Source organism: Chelonia mydas, chromosome 6, assembly GCF_015237465.2.
Source record: "Chelonia mydas isolate rCheMyd1 chromosome 6, rCheMyd1.pri.v2, whole genome shotgun sequence".
Lineage (NCBI taxonomy): Eukaryota > Metazoa > Chordata > Testudines > Cheloniidae > Chelonia > Chelonia mydas.
Genome location: NC_051246.2, coordinates 61515328 through 61529715, shown reverse-complemented (window position 1 = coordinate 61529715; position 14388 = coordinate 61515328). Strand labels below are relative to the sequence as shown.

Here is a 14388-nt window from a genome sequence, read left to right as displayed (position 1 = left end):
CTCGCCTTCTTCCTCCTAATCTGGGTTTCTGGGGTCTCTTGAGATCAGTGATCATCAGCATTGTGGCTACGCTGAGCCATATATAATGGTTATTGGGTCTGGAAGAGCCAGGCAACAGCATGCCAAGCAAATAAAGGGAGCTTTACAAGAACCAGACTGTGATGGTCCTCGCTTGGAGGTTGGTTGGTAGCTTTGCCTAGTGGTCAGGGGTTATGCCCGTGACCTGCAGGGAGGATGTTGGTAGGAGAGCCCGAGCCCAAGCCCACTCCATGAGGCTCCAACCCACAGCCCTTTGAGGGCTATCAGTGATCTGAGCCAGGGGCTGCTTAAGGCTGCTCTCCCTGGGCCACTTCCTATCACCCCCCTGCAACTGTCCCAAAGTCGTTGTCTGGGTTAAGGCGGCACGAAGGGCATTCTCTCATCACAAGGCACCTTCTGGAGGTAGCATGTACTATGGTAGCTCTCTTCCTCTCTCAGGCAGCAACTGCCTCCTTCTGAACTACGGCCCACCCTCCTGGGCCAGCTCAGACCTAGGGATTTCCCCTGCCGGGGTAGTCCAAACAAAGTAAAGAGGAATTAACAAAACTCTGAGTCCATATGAGAGGGAGGGGGGACTGCTTCCCTCTCAGGCTGTCTCTGTAGCAAGTCATCCCCTCCCTCAGGGAGGGACCTTTGGGCAGTTGTCTTCGGGAGAGATTCTGCCTTTCCCTCACAGCTCTCCTATGCTGGGCTTGCAGGTCTACTCTCTTCCCTGGTCTGCCACCAAATGAGCTGCTCCCCTGCCTTTTAACTCCTCCTCCAGTTAGAGCATTTCCTACAGATATGGCAGGCTGGGGCTGTCTGAGCCCAGAGCAGTTCCTTAACCCCTGGCTGCCCAGAGTGGGGTTTGTATTCCCCATCACAGACACAAAACAAAGGGGTTTCAGAGTAGCAGCCATGTTAGTCTGTATCCGCAAAAAGAAAAGGAGGACTTGTGGCACCTTAGAGACTAACAAATTTATGCATCTGATGAAGTGAGCTGTAGCTCACGAAAGCTTATGCTCAAATAAATTTGTTAATCTCTAAGGTGCCACAAGTCCTCCTTTTCTTTTTACAAAACAAAAAGAATAGCTGGGACAAGACTGAACAGCAAAACGGATAATTCACAGAGAGAGGAGGATAAAGTGAGCACATTAGCAAGGACACTGATGGGAACCAGAGGGATGAGGTATCACAGGGAACCAGTCCTCTTACCACAGATCCATCTACTAAAGAGAGCTACTATACAAAGAGACCTTGCAATATGTCCCATATCCCATCTGCTCTGTTTGGGACTATGAAAAAGAAGAGGGCCTGGAGCCTGGCTTGGCAGCTCAGCAAGAGTCAGTCTCAAGATATTAAGATGCAACCTTCCTCTCTCTGTCCCAACCCATTTTCTTTCAGAACATCTGCCCAGTCCCACTACAGTCTTCAATGGGAAAGAGTGTACTGCTGGTACAACTAGAGACTTCCCCTTTTTCCCTGTCTGTGAATGAGAGCATGAATTAAAAAAATAAATTACTATCAAAGATAGATATTATATGATGACCCAGATACAGTAGTAAAACAGAGAATAGAAGCCCTATCTGGGCCAAATTCAGCCTCAGAATAAGTAAGCACAACTGGTGAAGCCCACAGGAGTTGCCCCTCTTTTAAATCAGGTCTGAATTTGACCCATTGTCCTGAATAAGCACGTCTCTGAAACATGCTCAGGCAGCCCTTGGCTAACCTACTCAACTCCAATATTCACTGCCACAACATAATCAGCATGTATCCAGTTCCATTCTCCATGTACCCTGCCTGCTTCCAAGAGCCTCCCCCAGGGTGGTCCTATTGGCAGACTCCTGATATACTTACTATTCAGTGAAGAATCTGGCAATGCCATACTGACTAATATCTTCTCTGTTCTCCAGCAGCTGGCTCACTGCATCCTCCATGTACGTGAGGACATGTCTCTGAGCTACAAACAAAAGAGCAAGAGAGAGATTAGAATACAAGGGGCTTGCAAAGCCCAGAGCCAGGCCAGGCTATTAGTGTTCATCCTTGCCTGACTATTAGCACTTGTTTTCATTGCGTAGAGAGAGACAAGCAGAGGTTCTCATTCTGTTAAGTATTACTCCTGAGGGCATTGTGCCAAAAAAGTAAAAGTTCTGCATAAAAAAATTAAAAATTCTGCACACAATATTTTGAGATTCTGCAAGTTTTATTTTTCAGTAAATAAATGCAGAGGCTCCAGCATGACAGTGGAGCACAGGCCACTGGCTCCACAAACGAGAGAGATCACCCTGCAGCCTCTCTACTGCCGGGACACGGACTCAGTGGTGAGGCTACACTCAACCCTGACACAGCACAAGGCCTGGGCCTGCCCCAGAAACACCCTGGGGCTCTGCCCCTCTGTGCCAAGTGCACCAAGTGTGGGGCAGGGAGACTTAACCAGGCAGAATCCAAGTGTGGAGGGGCTCAGTGCGGGGGGATCCAGGTGTGGGGTGAGAGGATTCTGTGTGGGACAATCTGGGTGCAGGCAGCTCAGTGGGGGGTCTAGGTGTGGGAGGATCTGGATGCACAGAGGCTCATTGAGGGGTGGGGGGTCCAGGTGCAGGGACAATGGGACTCTGCAGGCGCTTCCAGGTGAAAGTGATTGGGGCTCAGCACAGGGGTCTGGGTGCTGGGGTCTCAGCAGGGGGAGTCTGAGTGCTGGGGAAGTGGGGCTTGGTAGGGTGGAGATCTGAGTGCAGGGAACTCAGTGGGGGGATGGTCTGGATGCAGGGGTCCAGAGGCAGTCTGGGTGCAGGGGGCTCCAGATTAAGGGGTTGAGGTTCAATGGGGTGGGGTTTGGGTATGGAGGGCTAGGGCGGTTCTCGGTGTACAGGGTGAGGCTTGGCAGGGGTGTCTGGGTATGGGAGGTCTGGATGTGTGAGGGTTGGGTGGATGGGGGAGCAGCTGAAGAGCGGTGGGGGGCAGGAAACAGGGGAAGATGCTGAGCTTCCTGCAGCTGGGGGAGGCTTCTTGAGGTGGGTCTAACACAGGCCCAACCACTCCTTGCAGGGGATGGGGAAGTCCCGTCCTCGCCTGCCTCCAGCCCAGCTGGGACTAGCAGCTGATCCTGGTTCAGTGTAGGAGCCACTGGCTGGGTGTCCGCAGCCCTGCAGCGATTTACCTCTCTGCTGGCTGCTCCGGATGCCTGAAGCAATGTACCGTGCAGCTAGGGAGTGGTGTGTGACTGCTTCTGCAGCTTCCCTTTGCTTCCCTGTCAGAAAGTCATTTTTCTGTGGGGAAGCAAAGAAATAAGCGGGGGCATGAATTCTGCGCACACACAGTAGCGCATAATTCCTTCAGGGGAATAAGTATGACTGGTGAAATATCTGACTTGAATGCTACTTCTCCCCTCTGGCTACACAGAGTTACTCGTTTATGTACTGGTGGTCCTTCTTTAATCTTTCTAGGTTTTGGAGATGAAGGGGGCAGATGAGGGTTGCAGCACCGCCAGTTTTGAAACCATGCAACATGAAATGCCTGGTAGGGACCCTCTAGAAGCCCTGAATTCCTCTTCTCTGCCCTGTATTGCAACAACCTTCCTTACACAGATTATGAATACCATACTGGTAGGAGTCTAGTAGGGTTGCTGCAGACCTTACCAAGGTCCTCCCACCTCACCTTTCAGGGACTGTGCATTGTTTTAAATGCTGGTCTGTAGAAAACATTTTCTGGAAGACACAAATCAAAGCACTTCTGTCCTCCTGAAAGCACCAAAAGGGATGTTTTCAGGATGGCAGGTAGGGAATTGGGTGCAGCGCTGGGTGATATCTACACAGCTTGACAGGAGTGCGGGATCTGTCATTATCTAACAAAAGAATGCTACTTGTTTGTGATAAGCACTGGGGGCAGGGACAACTTGGTACAATACATTAATCATCTCACTGCTTCCACAAAAGGGCAGGGAGAGCACAGGCAGTGCAGATACCAAAAGGAAATAGTGTGGCCTCTTTGATGTTGGCTTGAAATGAATCAAAGCAGCAAAAAGTCTGGGCTGATGCTCCACCTAGCAAGAGGAAGGGTTGCCAAATCCAGGAGTTCAACAATCAGGAGACAAACCACAACAAAGGAGACAAACCACAACAAACAAAAGAGAACCATTCCCAACCTAAAGTGCACACGAACCCTGTTCCCAGTGCATACACCCCTGTCCCAAACAAGTACATTATAGAACTACTGCAAGTAGCAGCCTGTCCTGAAAAGAGCAGGAAAATATCCTCAGGGTAGGGATGGCAGATGCTGTGCTTGCTCTTTACCATGATGCTATTTTGCTACCACTACCCTCAGAGACCCATTTCCTCCCTACTGGAACTCTAGCACCCTGCAGCTTCCAAGCAGGAGGCTTACTAGGTGGTTTTCTCCCCTCACCCCAATACTAAGTCTTTCATTGTTTGAGGGCATCACACAAGCAGTTTGGGGAAAGCATTTTAGTATCCCCAATATCCTTGGGATTGTCCCAATGACAGTTCCCATTTTTCCCTTCATCACTCTCAGGGCCCCATTGCAGCCGTCTTCCTTCTAGCGAAACGATAGCAAGATGGAGTTTCCAGACAGAACACTGCAGACTATTCCAGACTCAATGGCATCACTCCTTTACCAGCAATCAGAGTTCTGCAAGCCACTTAAACCCAAATTCATGCCCCATCCGTACTCGGTACATTTCATCTTGGTGTGGGGTAGGTGGAGCTCAAAAGAGGCCTGGAAAACATCCCGAATGGGCACAATGATTAAAAGTTCACACTAGCACTAACTGCTGTCAGGGGATTTCTCTGCCTATAATACTTTTCACATTCATTACAATGGCAGAATGGGTTAAGCATACCCTGAAAAATACCTTGCAGCTGATAGCAAGATGGTAAGCCAAAGGTTCAAAGATCTTATCTGACAATAAAAGATACAGGGCGTAACTTTAATTATTTTAATGCAAAGGAACACATTTTAATTTATGTGAGTGATTAAAGAAAATAACTCTGCGCACCTGCGTCCCCTGAGGGAGGAATGAGTCCGTGCAGCTCAGTCACACTCTTAAGATAACAGCAACTGGGAAAGACTGTTTTTCATTCTATCCCATCCCACTCCTCCCTCTTCAGTATGTGGCTCATGCTATGCTCAGAGACCATCTTCTCAGACACTATCACATTTTCCCTTGTCAGAGTACCACACAAATATTAGTTAATTCCCACCGCCCACACCTAAACCCTCATGAGATTTGTAGATATTATCAGGGCCCCTTATACTCCATGGTGCAATGAGACCAAGTTCCATAGCAAGAAGCCCTAGAGTATATGGCAACAACTTTTAAATTCCAGGTGAAAGTTGTTTCATGATGATACACTAAATTGCCTCCCATTCCCCATCTCCTCACAAACACACAGAGCTACAAATGGCTCAATGCTGAAAACAGTCTCGGACATAAAATTAATCAACGGTTCTTTCTGGAGAGGAGATTTTTTGCTACGCTCTTCAGGCGATTTGACTCCAAGAATATTGTCTAAGTGCCCTAGCACAGCACCTTCTTCTCCCCACGTGTGCCAGGGAAGGGGATGGAGGGTGCTTGTGGTCTGTTTTTGAGATTCATCTCCCTCACACCCCAGCTGCTGTGCTTTTTTCCAGGTTACCCAGCTCACCAGCCTATGCTACCAGTTCCCACAGCTTTCTGGCTGCAAACTGGACTCTAGCTCTGGCTCCCTGACCTGCTGCTGCCTGGCTGCACAGAACAATGTGGGGTGCTTGCACTGTAATCCAATTAACTCCTTCTTGAGGGGGGAAAACTGGAGAGCAAGATGCAATTGTAAGCAGGTCCTAGCAGGACAGGGAGATAAAACAAAATGCCAGGTTCCTGGAAGTAGCAAAATAGTGATTTCCATGGTAAAAATGCTGAATTTTCCATCTTGAAGGTTCACCAGTTTCTACAAGCACAGGATTATGGAGTCCCATGAGGCCCTGTTTGAGATGAATGGGACAGTTCACACCTCTTAGGACTGTTGTTTCAGGCTCTTTGAAAAATCAGACAGGTAATACTGCATCAATTTACACTGCCCTCATATTCAAGGTTCTCTCGGCAATCACAAGGGCTAGAAACATATTGTGATGTTACACCCCATAGTCTTCACAGAAATAGGATTATGATATGAATACGGCCTAAGATATATTTTATATAAGATGGGTCTTGTAAGGTATCATTGGAAAGGTTATGAATTACCGAATGTGATTATCCAATTTGTATGAATATATCATTTTTGTATTTAAAGTTGTGAATATCAACTATGTAACAATTATAACTGTGTGAGTATTTGGGAGACACCCACCAGATAACTGGCCATCACAGCCTTGATAGGCCATTAGGAAAAAACTATAAGACTGTGAAGATACTAGTCTCTCTCCTTCCTAAGAGATGTAGCTGTGACACTCCAGGTCAGGTGATAAGATCACCGGATACAAAATACCACCTTGGACACTGCTGGTACTTTTCCTCTGTAGAGGGTTGGGGATCAAACAAAGGTTTCCCACCGTAGGTAAATCCCTGTTAAGGCTGGGGAGGGGGTTAATCTGGACTCTCCACCACTGCCTACCCAAGAAGGACTACTGAAAGTACCTGAAGGGACAAATGAATTAACCTGAGGGGAAAGGCAGAGGTGAGTCCAGACTGAGACAGGGGTCCAGTCTCTAAGAAGAAATAAAAGGGAACTCTAAGCTACAGAAACTCTGCAACTTGCCTAAAATAACATTTAGGATTAGAAATTACTTCTCGAAACCAGTCTCTTAAAGATCTTAAGCTTAGTAAGTGTGTTTTGTTTTATTTGCTCAGTAATCTGCTTTGTTCTGTTTGCTATCCCTTATAATCATTTAAAATCTGCCGTTTATAGTTAATAAATTTGTTTTGTTTATTATTAAACCCAGTTTGTGCAATTTCTAACTGGGAGGGGGGGAGAAGTTGTGCCTATTTCTCTTCACATTGAGGGAAAGGGCAAATTTTTATGAGCTTGCACTGTGCAGCGCAAGACACTATTATTTTGGGTTTATTCACCAAAAGAGGTGAGCACATGAGTGCTGGGTGAATCCTCTCACACAGAGCTGACTTCAATCTGCGTCTGGGTGTGGCCCTACCTGTGTGAGTGTACTGCAAGAGGCTGGAGAGCCTAATTCAGCAAAACAGGGAGAGGGAATCCAGGCTAATGGAGCAGGAGGGGCTCAGGGAAACCCCAGTACATCAGGTGCCATCACGGGGCGGGGTTGTCCAACCTGTCACATATATATACATAATGAATAAAATTAAAAGATTCTGGAGCACAATTCTATAGCAAGGAATAGATCTGCTCTGTAGATGAAGAAACTGGAGCACAGATAGGCTTAGTAATGTAAAGTCAGTCAGTGAGTCAATGGCAGAGTCAGCGTTTAATGTGGCAAGGGACACCAGATCATCTAGTTTGGTAGCCAGCTGAACTCTGAAGCATGAACTTTTAGGAACACAAGATAAACTGAAAATGAGACAAACTGGCTGCTGAGCCTGCCCCTCTACCATCACAAGCTACCCAATCATACAATTGCATTCATAAATTTGTCCAGCTCTTCATAAATTTGTCCATATTACAATTCATATAGGCCCAGTCCACTTGAAAATGATGCTACTTTGCTACCACTACCCTCAGAGACCCATTTCCTCCCTACTGGAACTCTAGCACCCTGCAGCTTTCAAGCAGGAGGCTTACTGGCTAGTTTTCTCCCCTCACCCCTAATACTAAGTCTTTCATTGTTTGAGGGCATCACACAAGCAGTTTGGGGAAAGCATTTTAGTATCCCCAATATCCCTGGGATTGTCCCAAAAGATAGCAAGATGGGGTTTCCAGACAGCACACTGCAGAGCAAAATGAGGCACTCTCTACACCTCTGCCTCCCAGATGCTTAATTCATTCTGCCCTGACAACCCAGGGAGCGAGACAGTGACACTGGAACAATTTGTATAATGCAGGTGCTAAGAGCCATTGTACCAAATTGTAAATCCTATATATGATGGAAACCACTTCAACCTAGAGGGTGAGGCAGCACCCCTAGTTCCAGCACCTATGGAGAGAGATCAGGATCAGGGAATCAAACCCAACCCACAAGCTCTCTAGTTGTAACCAGCACTAAGAAAGAGCCCGCATCTTTCTTCTTTGAAAGAGACACAGTACCCACCAACACACATTCATATGCCTCAACACTCCATCATATTTTGTTATCTAGAATCTGTCTCTTTACTCCTGACAGAGTCTGGGGAGAGTTACAAATCCACTTTATTGAGAATCTGCCCACCTCCGTCTGATCCAGAAACTGAACTTAATATCACACTTAAAAAGAGGGAGTGAATTAAGGACTAGCAGGAAGCTAAAAATATACCAGGTTGATAAGGGCCAGCAAAACAGCATCAGAGAAAAGGAGGTTATGCAGGACAACCATCACCAAATCAAAGCTATGGAACTTGGATCCCCCATTTAGACAAAGCCTGCCCAAGCTGATAGTTAATGGTTCAATTCCTTCCTAAAACACATCATTTAACTGCCCAAAATAAGTTTACACAATGTCCCTGTATGCTGAGCACCTGGTCACACCGGCAAGCTATTGAACAGCTTTGGTGGAAAGACGAAAATTTGATGGGTCAAGGCAATTTTACACTGGAGTCTTCTGGATCCAAATAGGATATAACTGAAGTCCAGATGTTAAGCTGAGGATGTACTTATTAGCCACATTCTTGACAACTTTGCACAAATAATCTTAATAGAGACTTAATAGCTGTGTGACACTTCCACATTAATATACAATTTCTGTACAAGCATTAGCTCTATACATAATACTGCTCCTCCAAATTCAACCCTTTCTTTCTCCTCCCAAGGAGGATGGCTTTTTATACCGAATATACTTCGTATATTGCATATGATATCATTAGTGTCAGGTTCACTTGCCTAGCCTCTACGTGCCCTGGTGTGCATGCCCCTTAGGAGCTCATGAGCAAAGACTGGCACTAATACACTTTGGCTTCTAACCAACTCAGAATTTAGCAACGGCTGTTGAATTTCGGGGTGGCCAACAGGTTACGATAGTTTGGACAGCCACAAATATAGCATTAAACTGGATTATTACAGTTAAAAAGATATGGGTTAGTCCTGGTCTCCACTCCATGATGGGTTTTTAACCTGGTTATAAATAATAGCCTTTTCCAGAAACCTCAGTTTGGTGTAGCCTAACTCTTCTCACCCACACCACCACACCTTTTTGTGCAGACAAAGGCCTAAAAATACTGCTGTTAAAACAAATGGAAGCTGTATTTCAGTCTTAGTATGTTAGCTGTTGATGCTGAGATCTGTGGGGTTGGTTACAATTGTAAAAAGGAAATCTGATATTTGAGCAACTTGGAAAGAAAGTGATATTCAGTGCAAAAAATACATATGGTTATGTATCAGCATGACTGAGAATTTAAATGCATGAAAAAAAAAAGTCAGGAAATTTTGAAGAATCCCACAGCACCTTTCACTTGGCCACATTGCACACATAATATTTTGTATTACTATAGACACTCAGGTACTATGGTGATGAAGGTCATGTAAGTATCTAGACAGAGAACTGTTAAAGTACCTTAGAATATGTGGGCAATGTGACCAAGTTAACCATGCTGCAAGAATTAATTTCTTCAAGTTTATGCATTTAAATACACAACCTTCATGCTGTGTTAACAGGGAGCTTCTCTTTCTGCACTGAATTTCCCTGTTCTCAAACAAAATAAAAAATATAAAAAGTAAAAAAATGAGTCACAGACCTTTCCTGACAGAGGGTCCACCACTACAGCACAGCAAGGGATGCTGAGAGCCAGGAGTGAGCTGCACTGGGTTATCAAACTGATCTTTGTTCATTATTTGCCACATTATTAACTGAAGTGTTGAGAATATAAATATTTGATGCAGAGAAAGAAAACTTGCTCTATTTTTTTTCTGTTTCAACTATCGGGAGTTAGTTAATGTTAGAAGTATTGCAAAGTGGACCTTAAAATAGATAAATAAATCTCTCCAAAATAAACCAGAGATAGGAGAACATATCTAGGAAGCAATGCTTAGACAAGCCACATTTTAGAACAAACTGCTGAGAGCATAACAAGGCTCTCTTGCACTATCACACAGAAGAGCCACAGCAATAGGAGCATGCATGCATGCACACACACATTTTACAGAGTACGAACTGTTTTCAGGATGGATTGGTTTAAAAAAATCAATGCAATTTTAACCATTATTTAAATCACCAAAAGCATGAAATCTTGTTGTAATTAATCAATTTTTATTAATTGTGTTTTGATTTGTACTTTTTAGCTATTTTAGCTATTTATAGCTTTTTAGCTATTTTCCTAAAGAAGGATACCAACTGACAAGATTGAATCTATCAAAACATGTTGATTTGCAATTAAATACAGCCTTTATACTAAATTGGGTATTTCTGGTTAGCAACAATATACTATGTCTATACACATTTAAGCAATTATAACTTAATTTAATGTATTCAGATTCTTAACTTTTATATTTTGTGTTATATTAGAAAACGGTGACTGGTATTTCTTATTTGCTAGATATTATTAATTTTTTACTTGTGATTTATGTTAAGTTCTATTTGGATGGAATTCAAATGCAATTAAAATGCACAAAATCAGCATTTTATACTTTTTATTAATTAAAACTACCTTAAAAGTGCTGGATACATAAGAAAAAGTTTATCACAACATTTTGCATTTAAAATTAACTGATTTATTTATTTACAGTGTAGCATAGTTAGTGAATTGAGCTGATTGTTTCTAGCACGTCTTTCAAGATTTTAGACCTAGTAGATCTCACCCTTTCATGCCTGTTTTTTTCAATAGACTAGAACACAAACTTTTCTGCTTTTTCAACTCACAATTGGTTTCTTCACTTTTAACGAACTAGTCATTGAAGACATTTTCCTTCTCCACCTGCAGAATAGGCTACTGCTGTCAAAAACTGGTTTAGTACTTCTACAAACTCTATCCAGTGACTTCCACCAGTTCAGTGGTTTGACTTTCTTTAAATTGGGCAAACATGTGCTGCTTAATAGTTTTTGTATTTAATTTTAATCGTTTATAGTAAGTTTAGGCCTGAACACTGAAAATAACCTATTTTAATTAGGTCTATTTTTTAAAATAAATCTGTATTTAATTAACATAAAAAATCCAATTTAAATTAAAAAATTGGGGGTTTTTTGTGTTTGATTTTTAAATCATCCTTTTTTATCCACTGAGATTGTCTCTGTAGCTTTTCAGCATCAGTAAATCATTCCAAGATATTCTTTTAACCACTTTAAACATCGCTATAGAGCAGCCTAAATGAGACAGACATGCTTTAAACCAAAAACTAAACCACTGTCCTCATAGCATGCACCACTCAGAGCCCTTCATGATTTTTTTGACAGAGTAATTTTTTTTTTTTTTTTAATTAATCCTAATAGCATTTACTGTTAAGGAACAAAGCTCCCCTACCATGTGGCACAATGTGTCAGTACAAGGGGGTCATACCACAGATAACATTACAATGCACGGCATGTGCTGCTGAAAGGCTACACAATCCAACAGTGAAATATTTTTAACACTAAGGATTTCAAAACCACTTGGGACAAACAGTCTAAATTAAGAACCAAAACTTTTCTTGGTCTTGAGAACTACTGAGAACAAACATTCTTACAATAAGACAGCATAACGATTACAGAGTACAGCATTTACTCTATTCCAAACCTGCACACAGATCAGCCTCTGTGTCTTCTTAGTTTAGTGTCTAGTGCTCTCCAACAGGTCACCTCTGATGTGACAGTAGCATAGCACCTGGCAGGGGTGAGACTCCTCCGAAGTGCACTTCTATGTCAAAGCACTATCAATATTAGTCCATTCCCTTAGGAAGCAGCACATTGAAGACAATTCACTTAAATACCTGCCAGAAGAATAAACTGGAGGGGATGCTTAGTGGTACAATGGATTAATGTACCCACTGTTCAGCCCTAGAGATTGGAGATCACATGTACATCACACAAGTTTTAACATCTCAATCTAGACCCGGACAAATGTCTGTCCACAAGACAAAGCCAGTGTGTGATTTGACAAAACTGACAGTTTCGCTCAAAAGAGCAAGGACTGCAAGGGGTCAGAGGTGGATACAGCCAGCAGGTAAAGCTTGGCAGGCACTGGAAAAGTTGTGGTTTAAACTTGCAGAAAGCCTGTCTGCATTCTTAATTGACTTTGGCCACTCCATGTTATCCAGTCCCTCACTTTTACAATCACAAATAATACTCATGACACCAATTTGTACTGCTGATTAATGTAGAGTACTAGCTGAACTGCCTCATTAATACCGCTCATTCCTACAAACACACAAAATTACTGTCCAGCCTTCTACATTAACTAGCTTGGGGTGGTTTGTTTATTTTTAAAAGGGTCACAGCCATCATAAAATCTAGCCAATTACATTTTCTTATTTAAAAACAAAATTATTTCCACATTGCTGTGTGAAAATCCAGCACAAAAAGGGAAAGTCACTGATCATGCAGAGGAAACAACGGACTCTGAACAAAGTGCAGTCGAATGTATAAACAAATGGGCTGAAAAAGAAAAATATTTTCCTTTAACCTCGTTCGTTTATAGTAACCTTAAATGTTCCAAGTAGCAATGGAACGTACAGTAACTCCCCGCTTAACGTTGTTTCGATCTTATGTCCCTGCTCCATTACAGAACATGCTCCATTTAAAGTTGTGCAATGCTCCGCTATAACGTCGTTTGGCTACCTGCTTTGTCCACAGCTGGCAGCCCCCCTACCAAAGCCCCTATGCCCCCCCCCCAGCGCCTCACGCCCACTGGCAGACCCTGTGGATCAGCGCCTTCCCCCTGCTCCCCCCTCCTCCTGCCCACGGCAATCAGCTGGTTTGCGGTGTTCAGGAGGCAGGAGGAAGGGGGGGGAGGAGCAAGGACTTGGCGCGCAGGCTCCCCCTCCCTCCCCTGCCTCCTGAACGCTGTGGGCAGGATGCGGGGGGGGGGGGGGGGAAGCGAGGATGCAGTGTGCGGAGTAAAGGGCGGGGGGGGGGGGAGGGAGAGAAGAGGCGGGTTAAGGCTGGCTTGCAAATCCTGAGCGATGACTATCCTGACAGGGAACGCAGCTCCAAAGTGATTAGGGGAGTTAGTCATCTAATGACTTGCTATAAAGAAATTTACTAAGAAAAAAAAAGGAAAGCAAAACAATAATCTTTAGAGGTGTTTTTTCGAGTTCAGAAAGTTCAGCAAGAACAGCAAGATGAGCAGCCAGACAATCCACCCTCTTCCACTCTGACTCCATGATGATTGTAGTATTAAATTGTTTCTTTAAAATTGTTTAAAACTTATACCTGTATTAAATTGCTTGTTTAAAATGTATATAATGCCTTTTGGCTGGCAAAAAAAAGTGTCCCTGGAACCTAACCCCCCCCCCCCCCCTATTTACATTAATACTTAGGGGGAAATTGGATTCACTTAAAGTTGCATTTTTCAGGAACATAACTACAACGTTAAGTGAGGAGTTACTGTAAATAGTTTTCATACAAACGTGTGAATTTTAAGGTGACCGTGGTCATTTAACAGAAAATTCCCTCTCAGGCATCTGTCCCTGGAGAGAGGTACCCCAAATTCACTGAATTAAAGGGGGGGGGATTTTTCTTTTTACTATGTTGCACAGTGACAGGATTTGAAAAGTAGAGGCAGAACTAAGATGATGGGAACCTTAGAAATAAAGTAAGCTAAATAGTTATCTAACAAAGCAGAATAATTCCAGAGTCAGGTCCTTCTGGCTTGGCCTGCTCCAGAATTCTAGCAGTGGTGCAGGAAGCAAAAAAGCCAAGACACCAGGCTTGTAACAGCATACCTAGAACATGGAAAGAGTATCAAATTGGGCTTACCTTCTCAGGGGAAGATTTCTTGTTTTACTTTATCAAGAAGACAGAAGGACTTCTCTTATGGTCAAACACACACGAGCATGATAGTCATATTGATGTTCACATGCTCTAAGCTGAGGAACATCTGTTTGGTTGTTATTTCTCTTTCTGTGTGGAGTTTCCTACCACTATGTTATAGAGAACTGTGTTCTAACAACATATTTCAAATGTGCCTGTCTCCTATCTATTCCGATTCAAATTGTAATGCAAGAGCTCCATTACTCTCCAGACTCCCATATTTCTCTACAAAAGGAGGATAAGTAAGGAGATAGGGCAGGCACAGGGAAAGAACTGCCCATTGAAATGCAAACATCTCTTTCTCATTCTGAAAATAAGGAACTGTTTCCATCCACTCCTCCG

At 43.6% G+C, this 14388-nt stretch overlaps 1 protein-coding gene across 1 annotated transcript in view; it reads right to left on the bottom strand.

The window, feature by feature from the left end:
- Positions 1-14388, bottom strand: part of C6H11orf49 (chromosome 6 C11orf49 homolog) — a 144609-nt gene that overhangs the window by 121438 nt on the left and 8783 nt on the right. The window contains exon 2 of the mRNA XM_007054298.4: positions 1876-1978. Coding sequence (XP_007054360.2) covers positions 1876-1978 — 103 coding nt within the window. The remainder of the gene's footprint in view (positions 1-1875; positions 1979-14388) is intronic.